The sequence below is a fragment of the Diceros bicornis genome, chromosome 3, assembly GCF_020826845.1.
Source record: "Diceros bicornis minor isolate mBicDic1 chromosome 3, mDicBic1.mat.cur, whole genome shotgun sequence".
In the NCBI taxonomy this organism is placed as follows: Eukaryota; Metazoa; Chordata; class Mammalia; order Perissodactyla; family Rhinocerotidae; genus Diceros; species Diceros bicornis.
In genome coordinates, this window is record NC_080742.1 from 34,994,781 (window position 1) to 35,012,064 (window position 17,284).

General features: G+C 36.9%; 1 protein-coding gene across 1 annotated transcript in view; it reads right to left on the reverse strand.

Annotated features, from left to right (window-relative positions):
- COL28A1 (collagen type XXVIII alpha 1 chain) overlaps positions 1–15,704 on the reverse strand; it is a 152,170-nt gene extending 136,466 nt beyond the window's left edge. Inside the window, exons 1-6 of the mRNA XM_058568763.1 lie at positions 15,581–15,704; positions 14,130–14,686; positions 8,110–8,130; positions 6,445–6,501; positions 4,760–4,813; positions 2,803–2,844 (exon numbers count right to left, since the gene is read on the reverse strand). Coding sequence (XP_058424746.1) covers positions 2,803–2,844; positions 4,760–4,813; positions 6,445–6,501; positions 8,110–8,130; positions 14,130–14,686; positions 15,581–15,704 — 855 coding nt within the window. The remainder of the gene's footprint in view (positions 1–2,802; positions 2,845–4,759; positions 4,814–6,444; positions 6,502–8,109; positions 8,131–14,129; positions 14,687–15,580) is intronic.
- Between the last annotated feature and the right edge of the window lie 1,580 nt (positions 15,705–17,284).

Consider the following 17,284-nt stretch of genomic DNA (forward strand, 5'->3'; position numbering starts at 1 on the left):
AAAAAGGCCAGACTTTCAATCTCAGGAATCTTAGTGTGTGCTCTCCACCCCTCACAACACACAACCATATTTAAAATTCTGTCATTACTTTATGTTAAAAGAGTTAAGATTATATTTAGGAAGGAGCCAGTATGATTTACAAAAATAAAGGAATATTATTTTTTATAGTATACTCTTTTTTTTCCCTGTATTTCTTTCTGAAATCTCTGGTCAATTTATTGTTCGGTTGCTATCAGCTTGCTTACTTTTTCTTCCTTGCTTCTTTCCTTCCTTTCTTCCTTACTTTCAGTGCATCTTAAGTTCTAGTTTAAAATATTCAAATTTGAAATATCCAAAACTGTACTCATTGGTTTCCGCCAAATTAGTTTCTGACTTTCCTATTTCTATTAATGGTACCATCATATTTCAAATCACACAGAATCAAAAGTTTATCATCATCTTTTCTCTCTACCTGCCCTTTATATTCCTTTAATCCAACCAGTTACAATTCTCCAACAGCTTCCACTACACTTAGTTTTAAAGCCACTCTGCTTACCCTGGCCAACAAGCCCCTATGTGATCTAGCCCCAGCCTACCTCTATAGCCTCATCTCCCACCACTCTTTCTGCCTAGAGCACTCTTATGACCTTATTTTATATTTTTATAATGCTTGTCAGTGATTGAAATTCTTTTTCATTTGTTTGGCTATTTATTGCCTCCTCCTGCTGGAACACTTTACAAAACAGGGACTATCTATCTTGCTCACTCCTGTATCCCCAGCACCTAAAAGAGGGCCCAGCACATAGCAGGGGCTCAATAAAAATCTGCTGAGTAGATGAGTTAGAGTTAGTCATGACATTCTATCATTTCTACCCTTTCGTGGTTCTCACAATGTGCTCTTCTTTCTATTTTGTCATCGCTGTAGCCCAATTCTGTCCAATATAATGTGAGCCACATATGTAATTTTAAATTCCCTAATAACCACATTAAAAAGCAACAATAAACAGGTGAAATTAATTTTAATAATATATTTTATTTCTCCCAATGGGTCCAAAATACTGTCATTCCAACATGTAAACAATATAAAAAATTATCGATGAGATATTTTACATCTTTTTTGGGGGGGTACTATGTCATCAAAATTCAGCGTGTATTTTACTCCTACAGCACACCTCTATTCAGGCTAGCCATGTTTCAACTGCTCAGTGAGCACATATGGCTAGTGACTTTCATATTGGCCAGAGCAGCTCTAGCCAATGTCCCCGTTACTGCTCATATAGGCTGTAGCAACAAACCTTATTCTAAGTGCTCCTTCCTTCTGCTTGCTCCCACTTTGATTTTTCTTTGCAAGCCATGCCAGATTAACCCTCCAAATACACAACTCTTGGGTCATGCACCTCATCTAAAATCTCAGGGGATGCCCATCACCTAGCATAGCCCACTATGACCTTCAAGCCATGTCTGACAATACTCACCATTCTCCAAGGCATTTGCGTTCCCTCAGGTTGCTGCTTATGGTGCTCTCCATCTAGAATGCCTGACCCCTTCCACCTTCCTGTTCTGTCTTTTCCTGTCATAATCCTCCACTCTTCAGGGATCATCCCATAAAACCTACCCTAAAAATTCTAATCTCCTCTGAAGTCCCATAATACTTTGTGCATGCAATTTTTACAATATTTTGACATTCTGCTTCATATTGTAGCTATTTTAAATACCTTATCTCTCCAATGAGAAAATAAACTTTTCAATAAGTACTTTGCCTTAATTTTATTTTCAAATGACAGTATGCTTTATGTGTAGAAGATACCTAAGAAATGATTCCTGAATAAATAACACAAATTTCTGAATGAATTTCCATTGAAATTACCAAACTTTCTATCAGGCTTTTTCATGAAGTTGATGAAAAACACCAAGAGAACAGTTTTTTTTTTCTTTTTTTTTTTGTGAGGAGATCAGCCCTGTGCTAACATCCGCCAATCCTCCTCTTTTTTTGCTGAGGAAGACGGCCCTGGGCTAACATCTGTGCCCATCTTCTTCCACTTTATATGGGACGCCGCCACAGCATGGCTTGCCAAGCAGTGCTGGCTTGCCAAGCAGTGCGTCGGTGCACGCCCGGGATCCGAACCAGCGAACCCCGGGCCGCCGCAGCAGAGCGCGCGCACTTAACCGCTTGCGCCACCGGGCCGGCCCCCCAAGAGAACAGTTTTTAAAACCTCTGAGTCTGAGTCCTGGGCTTTCACTCAAGGGGGCGAGCCAAGAGGAGAAATGTAACATGGCTTCCTTTTTATTCACTATACACTTCTCTCCTATTTGCTACACTACTGCAATTCCCCCAGAAAAAATGCAAAAGAAGAAATTTACTGTAATTGTTTCTCAGAAAATCTCTGATATTTCTAATTATACGAATAATAAATCAACTAGAATCATCTTTTTTTGTCTGTAGAATTGGATTAACAAAAGCTTAGTTTAGATTAGGTAATTCTTATGCTCCCAGAATTTTAACTTATCCTTTATCAAAAAAAAAAAGACAGAAAGCAAAATACTTTTCTTATTTGAGGCTTTCACAAATCTCGAACTAAGTGTCAGGGAATGTCATGTGGTTGACCACCCTGATCCTATCATCACTCCTGTTGAGCAGAGTATTTTCTCCTCACATTTCCACTCCTAAGATCATATCTGTCTGGTTGCCTGAGTGAGCCATCAAGAGCACATGTAGATATAAATCATTTTTGCACTTGCACTACCGGGGTCAAAATGATCACTTACAGGATCTTAGCATCCTGTGATTACTTTCTTAGGAAGGCATTCCAGTTGTGTACATACCCCTGGGCCTCTTTCTCCAGGTTCTCCTTTTTGAGCATTACCCTGTGACAAAGAAAAAACTCAGTCAAAATTCCACAGCCCTGCAGAGTGACTGATTTTCCATAAAAGGCATTATTCAGAATTCCCAGATTAATAAGTTAACCCAATGGGGAAAAAAGCTTCAGCTTTTACCATTGACGTTTTCACCATGCAATCTAGGGAAGAAAATAGCAGCTCAGATAGCCTTTGCCCTTTGGAGTGAAGCCAGATGTATAGGGTGCAGAATCAAGGTACATTTTCACTGTTTAGGCTGAGTCTCGCATTCCAGTTGAACAACACAGCCGTTGTTTTCAAATACAGCATTGTGCTCACTTGGAGCCAGCCACTCTGGCTTTTCTCCAAGGGGCTTTGGAATGTTTTCCAAAATGTCCTTAAGAGTGATTGCTTGATTTCAGCAAGACTTAGGGAAATATATTATGTGGCACAAAATTACAAGCCAAATAAATGAAACGTGAACGCAGACTTACAACAGGTATTTAGCAAAACAAAAAGAAGACATGATGGCATCAATTCGGACCCACATAAGGAGAGTGAGTGTGGAGTGTGTGTGTGTGTGTCTATGTGTGTGTCTGTGTGTGTGTCTGTGTGTGTGTCTGTGTGTGTGTATTGTAAAGCCACTCAAGGATATTTTACATTCCCTTTCTTTGACGAGCAGGTAATTGGGAAAAATACTTTCATGCATCTAATTATTACATTTTTTATTATCTCCCTAAACATATTCTCAGAAATGGAGTTATTGGGTTAAAATTTTGAATATTTGAATGCTTCTTATGTAGTGCCTAATTGCTTTCCAAAACATTTCTGCCAAGTTACCTTTGCAGTGAAGAGCAAAGCAGTTTCACCACCACATTGCTATCACTAGTTATTACTATTTTAATATTGCTGTGTTAACTGCCATAAGAAAAGAAATGTTTTTTTAAAATTTGGAACAGAAGAAAACAAAGTATATGAACTAAAAAATTGCTCCTCTGTCCCCCAAAAAACCAACCCAACAACCTGGACTCCAAAGTTTCTAAAATGTGAATAACTAGTATTAAAGGGTCTCTCATTGTCTCTATTTAAAGTTCATTCATTATCTAGTAAAATGAAAGGTTTTTCTATTTCTTTATTTACTAATTTTATTTCCTCTCTTGAAAATTTTTTGTGTCCTTTGACCTTTTAATGATTAGAGGCTTGATATTTTTTCATCTATTTTATAAAGTCTTTATGTTTTAGAAATTAACCCAATGTCCATTGTATTTGATGCAAACACTTCCCTATATGTTTTCCTCTTTATTTAAATTATTATGTTTCATTATATAGAATTTTGCCTGAAATCTTCACTTAGTTATATATGCTCATCTTTCTCCTGTGATTCCTTCAGTTGCTCTTGAACTTGGAACACCACCATCCCAACAATGATCTGAACAGGTAATTTTTTTTTAAAATTAATCTAGCATTTTTTTGGTTGGGTAACAAAGAAAAGAATTGGGAAAAGGCCTAAAGATGGTTTGGGAGTAAGAGACAATCTGGTGTTTTTTCTATTATTATCTTAGGTCAGTTACCCATAAAGCAGATCAATAAAAAATACAAGTGCCACTGTCAATCTGATATGGAATATGTATTAGTGATTTATGGAACATTATAGTCATTGATTTGGGCTACCATTATTTAGGTACGCGTCTCTATTTATTCAATGTCCCTAGGTTTCCTACACTTATTGACTAAAATTGTCATATGTTACTCAGAATTTGCAAATGCAAGCTAACACATATCAGATAGACAGCGTAGGGAGTGAACATTTTGAATTCTCCACATAAATCATCAGATTTTTGTCATTGACATATACTACAGTGCTCTTTGTTTTCTTAAATCTTGTTCTTTAAATAAATCTAGAAGAAGATACACTGGGTTAAAGGAAAGCTGTTTATTCATTTACCGGGTTTCCTTTTGGTCCTCGCTCACCTTTGATACCTGGGTTTCCATGTGTACCCTGAAAGCAAAGGGAAAAAGGATTATATTATGCAGGCTAATATATCTATTAGTTTCCTATACCTTACAATAATTTCTGATCAGCTTCATCCCATAAAATGAGGGAAGATTGTTAAAGAAAAAAAAAACTTTACCTACCAAGCACAGATTCAATCCTGTTCTCTCCTTTACTGCACACCAGGAAGGCTGCACTGTCTTGAATAGGCAGATTCTTTAGATTTGCTCAAAAGTGGATAATGTCTCTTTTTCTCTCTGATGTCCAAGGGACAATCTCAAAAGATAGGGGAAGAGAGTACTCCAATCTGTTCCAGAAAAGTGCTTTGTTTTCCTACTCTCAAACTACCAAAAAGCTCACTTTTCTGAGAAAGGGTTTTGAGGGCACTCAATAACATAGTTCCATGGCTATCCCTATTAAAACATGGTACAGTAATCTCCTCTAACAATATTGAGTGACTGAAATTGTCAGATTAGCTCAGCAATTGTACATTTTCTTACTGTTCATTCTAAAACATAATTGAATATCCCAAGTAAACCTTCCCCTGGAAATCTTTTGATATAATAAGTATAAACTAAGATCTTAAAGGAAGGAAAGTTTAAACCTTTGCTTTGGCCAAAGTCAGCTTCTACTGGCTGCTACATTATCATGTAATATATCTAACTTTGTACTTTAAAGAAAAAAAAAAGAAAAATAAACAAGCTCTCACTTTCTAATGACTTGATTGGTAGAATGGTTTGGAAAAGTATAGGCTTTTAACTCAAGTCTCAAGTTAAAATGTGTCATAGTCTAAGAAATTCACAGTACACTTTCCCCTTCCTGCCCCCAAATACAAGCATTAGTTCAAAAACTTTATCCATGCATTTTTGTGAAATATCTCCACTGGTTTCTGAACTTTAAGGTTTGGAATCACATAAATAAATGGAATACTGAGTAGCAGCATGGATGCTTTCTGATGATGGGTTTTAGAGAAATGTTCAGCATCTCCAGTCATCGTGGTGTCATTTCAAATGCCTTCTCAAAACAACATGGCACCTCCCAGATATTAGGCCAGAATATAAACGAAGCACTCTTTTTTGGATTATCTTTTCAAGTATTGAATCATCATAGTAAATCCTACGTTGCCATTTCACCGAATTCACTCTAATCCCCAAAACATCTTGACCAGCTTTCCCACCACAAGGCAACCCGGTGTTGCTCTTGGGTACGTGTAAAGACAGTTACCTTCCAGAGAAGTCTGTGTCACTTGTTTCTAGTTGGAGTAGGATAAAGCTTTACCTAAAGCTCTGAGGATTTTTATGATCTCTTTTTCCGTATTTTCACTTCAGTATTGATAAATTCTGGCCCCAACTGTCACATCAGAAGTGATCCTGAAATATCCTTTGTGGGAACAACTTCATCATTTTAAACCAAATCTGCCCTCAGTTCAGGTCAGTGAAATCCCGGGCTTATTTCCAAGGACAGAACGTATCCCTTTGGGAATAAAAGAAAGAAACAGCATGTCCATTTTTGCTGTTATTTGCACGCAACTGCTTTTCAACAGCACGAAATAGCCCCAGTGTTTTCAAGTGTGAGTAGAGCTATCATCGCTAGGACTTCCTGACTTGACCTTAAGTTCAAAGGAGAAATATACTCACAGGAGGCCCTGGATTGCCTGGATCCCCCTTCTGACATTCACAAATCTTGTGTTCACACTGAAGCAATAATGAAATACAATATTAACATATAGTGAAACATAGCATTCAAATCTTATTCAATACATAACTAAGTGGAACACTGCCTCGAAGAAATTTTACCTTGCAAGTTTGCAGAGATTTTGCTCCCATATTAAATTCTTCCAGGAAAACTCAGATCTAGTAAGAGCCAACTAATCAAGTATTATTAAATGTTACCACAGTTAAATAAAATAGATCTCCCACTAAAAATATATATATATATATAAGTTCTAGTTTCTAGTTAAAAGGGGGAAATAAACATTTTCAGTGGACTTTTGGAATTTCTGCTGTTTCTCTTCTATATAACACACCAAAGGTCAACAATATACAAATATCAAATGCTCCTTTATTCAACAAAGGAAACCACTTGACATAGCATATTTTATCAATTCTAAGGTGTACATTTTTCCTCATTTTAACATCTCTGAAATCAGAATGAGTCTTATATCAATCAGGCCCAATCATGATGAAGTTATTTTCTGCACATGCACTTCAAAACTTACAGAATGAAATGGAAGAAAATTCCAGAGACACTACTGGAGTACTCTCCAGGAATGCTGCATCACCAAAGCTTTTGATGGCACAGAGGCCAGTATTGTGTGGAAAAACAAGGAAATGAATAACTCTGAGACAAAACGTGATTCAGAAGATTTAGCCTCTGAATGCGAAGTTTTAGAAATAACCAACTTAGTTTGCTTATATTTTCCCTTATACGTATGCACAAAAGTGATACAGGATTTAAAAACCTATAGCTAAATAAATCCAAAAGGACCCTTACCATAAGTATAAAATTAAAAAATTGTAATTGATAAGAAGGCATTGTATCATAGTTTAATTGGCAGTTTTTTTCTGTCTAATGGCAAGTAAAATAATGGTGTATCTGACCACATATAATTCAACGGAATGTGGTGCTCTACAAGGTTTGGTTGGATCCTATTATTTTATGCAATGCTACTTGTAAATTTCCTGTTATTAAAGAAACAGTTTATCAAAGGTCAGACGTTCCAAACTCTTTGCATTAAGAAACTCATCCAGTATAACAGTCCTCAGCAAGCTGAGGGGCATTTATTGTGCTAACTATCCAACTTATACTGGCCAGCTTCGTTTGTCTCTTGGTCTGGTTGCCACCATCAGGAAGGAGAATAAGTTTAAAAGTCAACCAGCAAGCAGCAGAGGTCGACTCTGAGCTCTGTCTCTTAGCCAGGAACACTCTGCCTGTCTCTGGCCAACGCTCAGCACACCTTCCAAAGTGGAGGACCCCCACAAGTAGCTGGTATCAGTGACATGCTTAGAATAAAGGAAGTCATCTCAAAGTAAGCAAAAACTATGCCGTTTGGTCATCGTTAATTTCTAAAATCTCTCTCTAAAATCACATTAAATATTTTCTAGTTTTTCTGATTTTTCCAACCTGCAGTGGATATGGTGGCATGAAAAAACAAATCAGATAACTGTCTAGAAATAGAGTGGCTCTTTTTAAAAATAAGCATTTTTTTAGTCACACCTTATCTTCTAATGTGAATTATAATGCTGATTTGATAATGCAAGCTTTCAGAGTAATTCACAGTAATCAAAGTATGTGGTACTTACATTCTTTTCAAATAGGATATCCTAGGAGGGAAAAAAGAATGAAGCATTAATTCGATTCATGGTTCTGCTTCCAGCTTCTTATTAGTCTTAATTATTCCCTATGGGGTATGTAATTTCCAAGAAGAATAGCAATTCAGCCTTTTAACCTTCTAAAAGCAATAAAACCTACCAGCCAATCACCCAAGGAACACTCTGAGCTATGTATTAATAGAAGACATGAAGGGCACTAACATTAAAAATGATTCTGTTTTCTAGGAACTTTATCCTATTGCATCCTATGTTTTATCTTTTGTTTCCTTTATCAGCTCTATAATATCCATAATTTGGCTATAAGCTTAATCAGCCCTAATGAGAAATTTCTCACTTTCATTTACAAAGACTTAGGCAGAATACATAATTGTGTATTTTCTCTTCTTCTGTTTTTCCATATATATATATATGCATTTATTTTTTGGCATTAAAACATTAATTTTAGAGTGATAACATCATGAGATATTAATGAGCCTCAGAAGTCAATCAGGTCCAACCTCTCATGTTGCCATTAGGAAACGTGGGCCTGTAGTGCGACGACTGCCCAAGGTCGCACACGTGGGCGGAGCCCAGATCAAGTTCAGTGCTACTTCATGTTTACCCACACGGAAGTGAATTAGCCAGGATATTTTTCAAAACTACTTTAAATTTACAGTTTTAGAGAAATTCACCATCTGGTTTTCATCCAACATCTAGGCCTCCTACCCTACTTCAGCTCAGTGGGGTATTATCTGACAAGTGCACTAAAGGCCATTTCTGAAGTCAAATGCTGGAAAGAAATTAACCTGTGTTCACAGATAGAATCATTGCTTTCTTAAGGTAGAAATTGTATGTCAAATGAATGCTTTATGACTGAATCTGAAGGATTTACATATTATAAAATAGAAACAGAAGTAAAAAGCCCTAGAATATCTGTTGCAAGATATTAAAAATGAAGGATGTAATGAGGAAGTTAAAGATAAGTCAGAGTTGTACCTTTATGGAGACTCTGCATCCCTTTAGTTTTGTTTTTACTTTATCTTTTTTTCCATACAAACTAATAATATAGAGGGAAGATATATCAAAATGCTTTAAGTGGCTCTGGTGATTTAATGGGAGAAAAAATTAGATTGAGAATTAAGTGTCATCTAGGGTTTTCATATTGTTTCCACCATTAACTAGCCGTATGGCCATGGGCAAGTCATATAATCCTTCCAGGTCATTTTTCACGTATATAAAATGAGAAAGTTTGACCACACGGTCTCAGGAGCTGTAAAACTGGCCACACACCCTGTCTACAAAATTCAAAGTCTCCCCTATGGCCCTGTCCCTGCCCAACCCCCGTCGTCCCACCCCAATGATTTTAAATTACTAGCCAGTGCAAATCCAGGCTGAAAACAGATGAGATACTTGCATCTTTAAGAACTAGTAGGTCATGTGGAGAAATGGGAACTCAGATCCACTGACAGTCTCAGTGTAAAATGGCATTACCCCTCTCCAGAACGTTTGGCTGTGCCTGGAAAGCTGAGGATGTACACGTTTTATCTCTAGGCTACCCAGGACAGTCCTTGTTTCCACTTGTTATCCTGACATCCCTTCCAGACATACCCTAGAGAAATTCTTGTGCTTGTATATTAGAGCATTCATTATTTTTAATAATGAAAAATTTGAAATAATTAAAATATCCATCAATAGTGGAATGGATCAACAAACAAAATACTATTCCACAGTTAAAATCAATGCATTGGATCTACATATTTCAACACAGATAACTTTCCAAAAACATTGAGTGAAAAAGCAAGTTGCAGACGCGTACATACAATGTGATCCGAGTTATGAAAATATTTAAAACAGACGTCAGAAACTTGGTTTCCTCTGGGAGGGAGAGAGGGAAAAGGAATTTGAAAGAAGTTTAAGAGAGACAATAAAACAACTAATGAATCAAGTCAAATTGCAATATTTGAAAACAACCACTGAAAGAAAAATTCAAAGATTTTTACTTCACAACTTTTTTATAATGCAATATCCTTATCAATTTTAAACTCAAGAATTTAGCTGCTACTGTGCCTGATGTGTAATTTTACACTTTTTTTGGCTCTTCCTTTGAAAATTCAATTTCTGCTTTGCCATATTACTCTTTAAAAACATGTGCCATGAGGCTTAAAACCATAACAACACAACTAACTAATTATTTTTGGAACTCATTTGATTTTGTGTTTGTTGGAATTTATATTTCTATGGAAACAAAAATGAACCCAAAACTGCACAATAGATAAGACTATGTCAAACAAAGAACAAAGCTCCATCCCTAGGGGCATTTATAGTCTATAAGCCCCAGTGACAGAAAATAGCACACAGCAAGCAGCATGGGAAAGAGATTCGAGACTGTGAGGGGGTGTGGGGGGGGGTCACGAGATGGTTTCTTGGAATAGGTGGGTTTTCTGGATAATTTTGAAGAGAAGAATGCAAAGGACCAACTCATTGATGGAATGCTGTTCTATATGTCAAAGCTTATGAGGAAAAATGTCATAAAGACTAGTGTGGGCGATAAGACAAAGGAAGCAGTGAGGAGGGACATTTAAAAAGAGTGGACAGAAGGGCCCACGTGGACAGAGCTGGAGGCTTTGGGAAGTCGTGAGGGCTTTCACTTAGGCAGAGAGGCAGGCTGTGTGGAGAATGTGGTCAAAGGCAGAGGCAAGGGCATGTTCAACTAAGGTCTAGGTGGATACTACAGTTTAAATGGAAAGAATAAATAGAGAAAGGCCCTCACTAGAGCAAAAGAAGGTGCATTTTATTAACGGAGTCAGAGTTTTATGATGGCATATATGTGAAACGAGAAGGCTAGCCCGGAATTACCGTTTTTGTGAATAACTATAAGGTCAATGCTATGAAGAGACAGAGGAAATATGAGGCAGGTGCCAAAGTTATTAGCATGACAGCAAATGGGATGAGAATAAAGAACTTAGCAGGCAAGGATTACAAACTCTATGACAAAAATATTTGAAGCTCAATTATAGTAGCAAAACCGTCACCATAAAATCTTAAACAGAGAACAGAAATAAGGATCTAAACAGAGGAAGCCTTGAAAAACTGAGAAGTGGGCCATAATAAATAAATTAATAATGCATAGGATTCTAAAGATGATACAGAAATTATCAAGTTGATCCCTTCTTGGTATATGAGAAAAGGGATACAATATATTGATGTTTTCCTTAATAATCTTCAGAGAAAGAGACAAGTTTCTCACAGCATTTATTCCCATAAAGGTTTTTTTAGTATTTAACATTAAAGGTGATAAAGGTATTTTTTTAATCTCCACATACTCTCTCTTGCTCTTCTAAAGGACCAAGTAACATATCCAGGAGATTGGGTTGAATTTGCTTCTTAGGTTTCAATACTGTTATGTAAATCATAATAAAATAGCAATAAAAATATTTTCTTCAATTTGGAACCATCAGGTCTCTCTTGGGTAATTTAGTACTGAAATGTTTTCATGGGGTTCTTACATGATACATCCCACTAGAGGCGTCAAGGAACGTGCAGTGATTCCTTAATTTGTCTTGGCTCCTGCAAAATCTATTCATTGTGAACACTCGTGTCCATAAATTCAACTAAAATCTTCTCTGCAATAAAAAGGAATAAACTGCTGGTACAAAAAAACCCCAGATGAATTTCAAAATTATGCTGGGAATAAGAAGCCTGATACAAGAAGAGTACACACTGCATGAGTTTATTTATGTAAAATTCTAGAAAGTGGAGACTAATCTAGAGTGACAAGAGATCAGTAGTAGCTTGGGGATAAGGGAAGGATGTATTGCAAAGAGTCCTAAGGAATCTTTTAGGAGTGATTGAGACATTCCGTATCTTACTTGTGTTGATGGTTTCGTGGGTATATATATCTATCAACTCATGGAATTGTGCACTTTAAGTAGATGCAGCATTGTACTTAAATTATACCTAATTAACTTATTTTTAAAAGTCAACTGCATAATTATTTCAAAATAAAAAGTTAAATTCAACTAAAGATGCAATAGAAATAGATTAGATGAGGAATTTTTCAAATGGTCTGATTAAGAGTCAAGTTCTGCCTCCTAGATGGTGGCAATTTGAAACATTGAAACTTGGTATCTCTTTCTTTGAATAGCTTAATAAGCCCTTCGGATTCTGGAAGTGTTTGGAAAGCAGCATCTTCTTCTAAGTGGTTTGTTCACAGAGCTTCCATCTGAACAAACAAGCGGAAATCACAGGATGCTAAGGAAGAGCAGAGTCGTTAGGATTCTTGGTCACTTTTTGGTTTCCCCAGAAACAAACATTCTTGCTTCGAGTCTACTGCCAAGGGCCTGTGTTCTTAGCTCGGCAGGAGCTCTTGGCAAGGGTGTGTCTGGAGGGAGTATGAACCTCCTGAGCCTAGACATCTGGCCAAACAAGGAGCTGCCTGTCCTATACTGTCTACAGTCAGCAACGGGCAACTTATTATCACAACCCCAGTGTTCTCTCCTGCACATGCTGGAACCTTCTGTTCAGTGGTGACGACTTCTTAAATTACAGCACACGCAGGGCTAGGCAGATAGCCAGGCACCCCAGTATATTTCCCTTTCATGCAAAAAGAAGCTCGAAGTTAACACACCCCCTAAGCAACCTGGGGGGCCTGAGGCTATCATCTCCAGTCTGGGTAGAACTCTCCCCATTGATCCCCAATGTGCAAAGAAAAAAAGCTAGAAACAATAGTAACTTTGGAGGAGAAATGTTGCTTAACTGTTTCAAGGTGGTTCTGATTGAGAAAACCTTAAAAAATAGTTAATATTTCCCTTCTCAATGACTTTAAAGGTTTAAGCATGCAGACTCCAGGGTCTTTGCTTGGCCTTAAATTTTGAACTATAAAATGAAGATAATAATAGTAGCTACATCATAAGATTATTGTAAACACTGAATAAAATAAAATATGTAAAGTGCTTAGAGCAATTGCTAATACACAGAGAACACTCAAGACATGATGGCTATTATCTAGATTTTTAAAAACTCAGCGACTCGTGCTGACAACAACTGACAGTGAAAAAGTAAGAGTAATGTTGAGAAAAAGGCTTGGGGGAAGGGACGAAAGAAACAAAACAATCTCTGAAATGGGGCCTGAGGTTTTTTTCCAACCTATAGAAAACAGCCGTATACAATCTCAGTACCTAAAGGACACAATCACTTTGCCCTCTTCTCAAGAAATTTTTTTTAAAAATCAATATTTTTAAGAAAATCAATCAACACTTAACAAATCAGCCACCTTATCTCCAGGAGTTTCCTCCCTGAGAAATGTCGTGAAGGGATTTCATTTTGATTGCTTTGCCTTGTGTTTTCCCAAACATCAAGGAAAGGCTCTCACACACAGCTGAGCAACCAATACAGAAAAGCACTGACACAATTAATTAGACCAATCATGTGGGACTCATTGATCTTAAGGGAGAAACTTTTGGGTGACTGCATGTTGTAGATGATTTTAGATTGAATGGCCTTGTTAACACCCAAGAAACAAGGAGATAATAAAAAAATAATGGCAGTCTATGACTTTTGCTTGAGCATAATATAGAAATAGGTGAGACCAAGAGTCAAAAAACATTTCTGCGCATATGGAATGGGAAAAGACCAACTTAGTACAAATAGAGCAGACCACAAGTTGACCACAAATTGAATATAAGTCACAGTGTTCAATGATCCCAGAAGGTATAAACAGGAGTCTGAGGTGTGTGATTGGAAACTAATCCTTCCCAAATCTTCAACATTGGCTAGCAATAAAACTAGGAATGCAATTCCTAGAGAATGAGCCTGGTACTTCCTCAGTTTATGTGGTGTAAGCTATCAAGGAAGTGGAGAGAGACTTCAGAAAGATTCTTCTTTCCATTTCCAAGGTGGATTTTATTTCTTTCATCTTTTTGACCCAGTATCTATCCTTACAGAATTTGTAACCAAGATATCAATATTATGATGAGAAATATGTATGTAAAACCGACCCCTTAAATACCTACCAGGCGATCTCGAATTTTATCTTCAAGGGTTGGATCACTCAACAGTAGAATGGGTTCACTGGATGAATCCCCAGATATCAAATGAAGTTTGGCTTCATTGACTACAGTAGAAAGTCCAATAGTGATAAATAATATTCCTGCAGTTCTGGCTTCTTCAGAAATACTTTGAACATCTGGATTCTTTGGATGGTCAATGCCATCAGTCATCAGCAAAGCCACTTTCACACCGTCTTTACGCCCTTCTCTCTGAAGTAGCCTAGTGGCATTGGAGATGGCATAATAAGAGAAAGTACCATGCCCAATTAAATTCATAGACTTGACCGTCTGCTTAAAAGTCTGTAGATCCTTCCAAGAAGAAAAAGGTGAATCAATTTGGACAGAGCTGCTAAACTGAAGGGCTGCCAGTTTGATGTCATATTTCAAGGAGCGAACTGGGGTCAACTGGAAAACCTTGTCACTCAAGCTATCCACAAAATCTTTCTGTTTATCAAAGAGAATGATCTTAGAACTTTCAGAGCTGTCCACGATGAAGACAACATCTATGAAGCAAGTGGAGTCTGAAATAGAACAAATAGGTTAGGCATAATACTCATCCCTTCTCATGAAACAACTTTGCATAAGGAAAGCCCTAGGGTGGTATGTTGTGCATTGTTTGTTTTTGAGAGGAGAGGGAGGTGAAAAAGAGGGGCACCTTGGAGAAAGGATATAAGTTGTAAAGAACTCAAGCTCTTTCCAAGTCCATAAATTTTTTGCCTCTTGTAAAATCATGCAGATCAAAAGCAAACAAATAAACAAAATACCATATATTCTGAGCATCTTCCCAAAGTAAAACCTGCTTAAAGTGGGAGGAAAAGAGAGTGCATCACAGTTTAAAAATTCAACAAATATTGGGCAAAGTTGTCTAGAAGTAAATAATACTCTACCTAATTCTCAGGTTGTGTGTCATATTGATGAGGCCCCATCTTGTTTTGTTTTGTTTTATTTTTTAACTTTTTTGAAATCAAGAGAGAAAATGACTATACACTTCACATTGTAGAAACAATAAGGGAGAAAGAAACTAAAAGCAGAGTTTTTAATTTAAGTTTGAATCTTAGCTCTATATCTTACTAGTTAATTTGCTTATGGCTTTGAGTGTGCCACTTAACCTCTCTGGGCCTCAATTTCTTTATGAAAGTGGCAGTCTCTGTCATATCTGTTTTACAAGGCTACTGTGAGCCTGAAGTGAGATAATAAATGTACAAGTGCTCTGAAAACTCTGATGTTTTATAAGTATGCTCTATAAGTATGTAAAGTGTATTATTATCATAACAAAATTATATTAAAATAGAATGTCACATATACGCATATATGTGGTTTGCTATTCATATCAAATACTATTTGGAAAAAATCATATTAGTGTTTTAACAGGCTAAAACTTATCATTAAAAACAAAAACAAAACATTTTTTTTACCCTGGAGATCATTTTTCCTTGCAAGTAAATTGGACTTTGATCCTTTCTTTCTTTGTCCATATATTGTTTGACTCATTAAAGCTGGCAAAAGCAGGAGATAAAAGACAAAACGTCTGTTCCACATTATGGTAGATGGTGAAAAATCATCTGTCTGTAGCACCTTTAATAGAAAAATCAGTTATAAATACTTTAATAAAATATAGTGTTTGCTATTTTTAATTTCAAGCCAGCAGAATTGAAAAGTGGTATGCAACTGAAGAAAAGGGTTTTTATTCATATTTATAGAAAAATATACACATTGTGATTTCAAAAGTTTCTAATCCAAATAAATCATGACACTGCAACCAAATATTTCTGTTTCTATGTATCCAAAGAATTACCAAGTAGTCTGAATTTCCCATTTTATTATGGGGAGCAGAGAGTCAGGAGAAGCACTTAAAAAGCATTCAATGCCACTCTATATGGTGACTATGTTCAATCACGGGTCTGCTTTGACATTTCCCCATTCTTCAGGGTGAATTCAGATTGCTGCATGGTTGTTTCATTCATTTTCATTATGACTAATTTCTGACTATGCCAATATTTATATGGAGTTGTAGAGATCCACCATTAGTCTTACTGTCACACACACAACTTCAGTGAGTTCAGAGGTCAAGTTGAAAATTACATTGCCCTTCTGTTTCCATAGAACCCCATTCCTCTTTTCTACTCTTGTTTTGGAAACTTTATCTCCACCAGAGTTCCAAGCTGGACTACAGTTGCATATCCAATGAATCAAAAGAATATGAGAACAAAAATAATAGATTTGCTAAGCAACATTTTTCTTCCAGTGTTAGCTAGAAGAACTAATGGACAGAAACAGGACTTGCAAATAGGAAGCACCCCTTCTGAAACTATTTTTCTGGGTAGATGAACAACGAAAAATCTAATCCTGTGTTAAAATCTTAAACCATCTTCATCACTCAATATGCCCAGCTATACACCAAATGACTTTTAAACCCACAGGCCTCCCTGGCAAGAGAAGACTCATATGTGGCTAGCTCAGTACACCTGAGAATGAACAAGAAAGCTTATTTTGTACCAATGCTCTACATGGTTTGGAAATGCTTGCCTATTTAAACTATATTGACTTCAGAAGTTCTGGAAAGGGAATCACATTTTCCTTTTTTGGCATCTTGCCTTCAGGGAGTGGGAACTGAGAAATCATGAGAATGATTTTTCCAGGCTCTGAATAGGTGGTGGAACTATATGCAAAGGCAATGAGGAATGAGATGCGTGACTGACTTCTTTCACACACGCCAGGTGGAGAAACCCCAACGGGAAGAAAAGCTGTTGGGTTGAGGATGGACCGATGGATGGCTCCATGCCATAGTCTGCTCCTTGAATAGCATTGTCTAGTAGGACGTTTATTAAGCTGACTTTGTATCAGTATAGCCAAGTACCTCTACTGGCAAGTGCATCAAGTGCGATGGGCCAAAAGTCAACTGCTCTTCTGACCAGGTATATATGCTAAGATCTGAAGACAACTGAGCATTTTAAAAAAAAAAGAACAAGAAGTGTGCTAAGGAAATAAGACACAGAGGACACCCTTCCCCAATGAATCACCTTGGTAGCCAAGTAGAACACAGAAGGATGTACAAGTTTAACTTGGAAGAGTAGTGTAAGGATAAGGCTATGTAGCAAACCACAGTTGCTACCTCATTT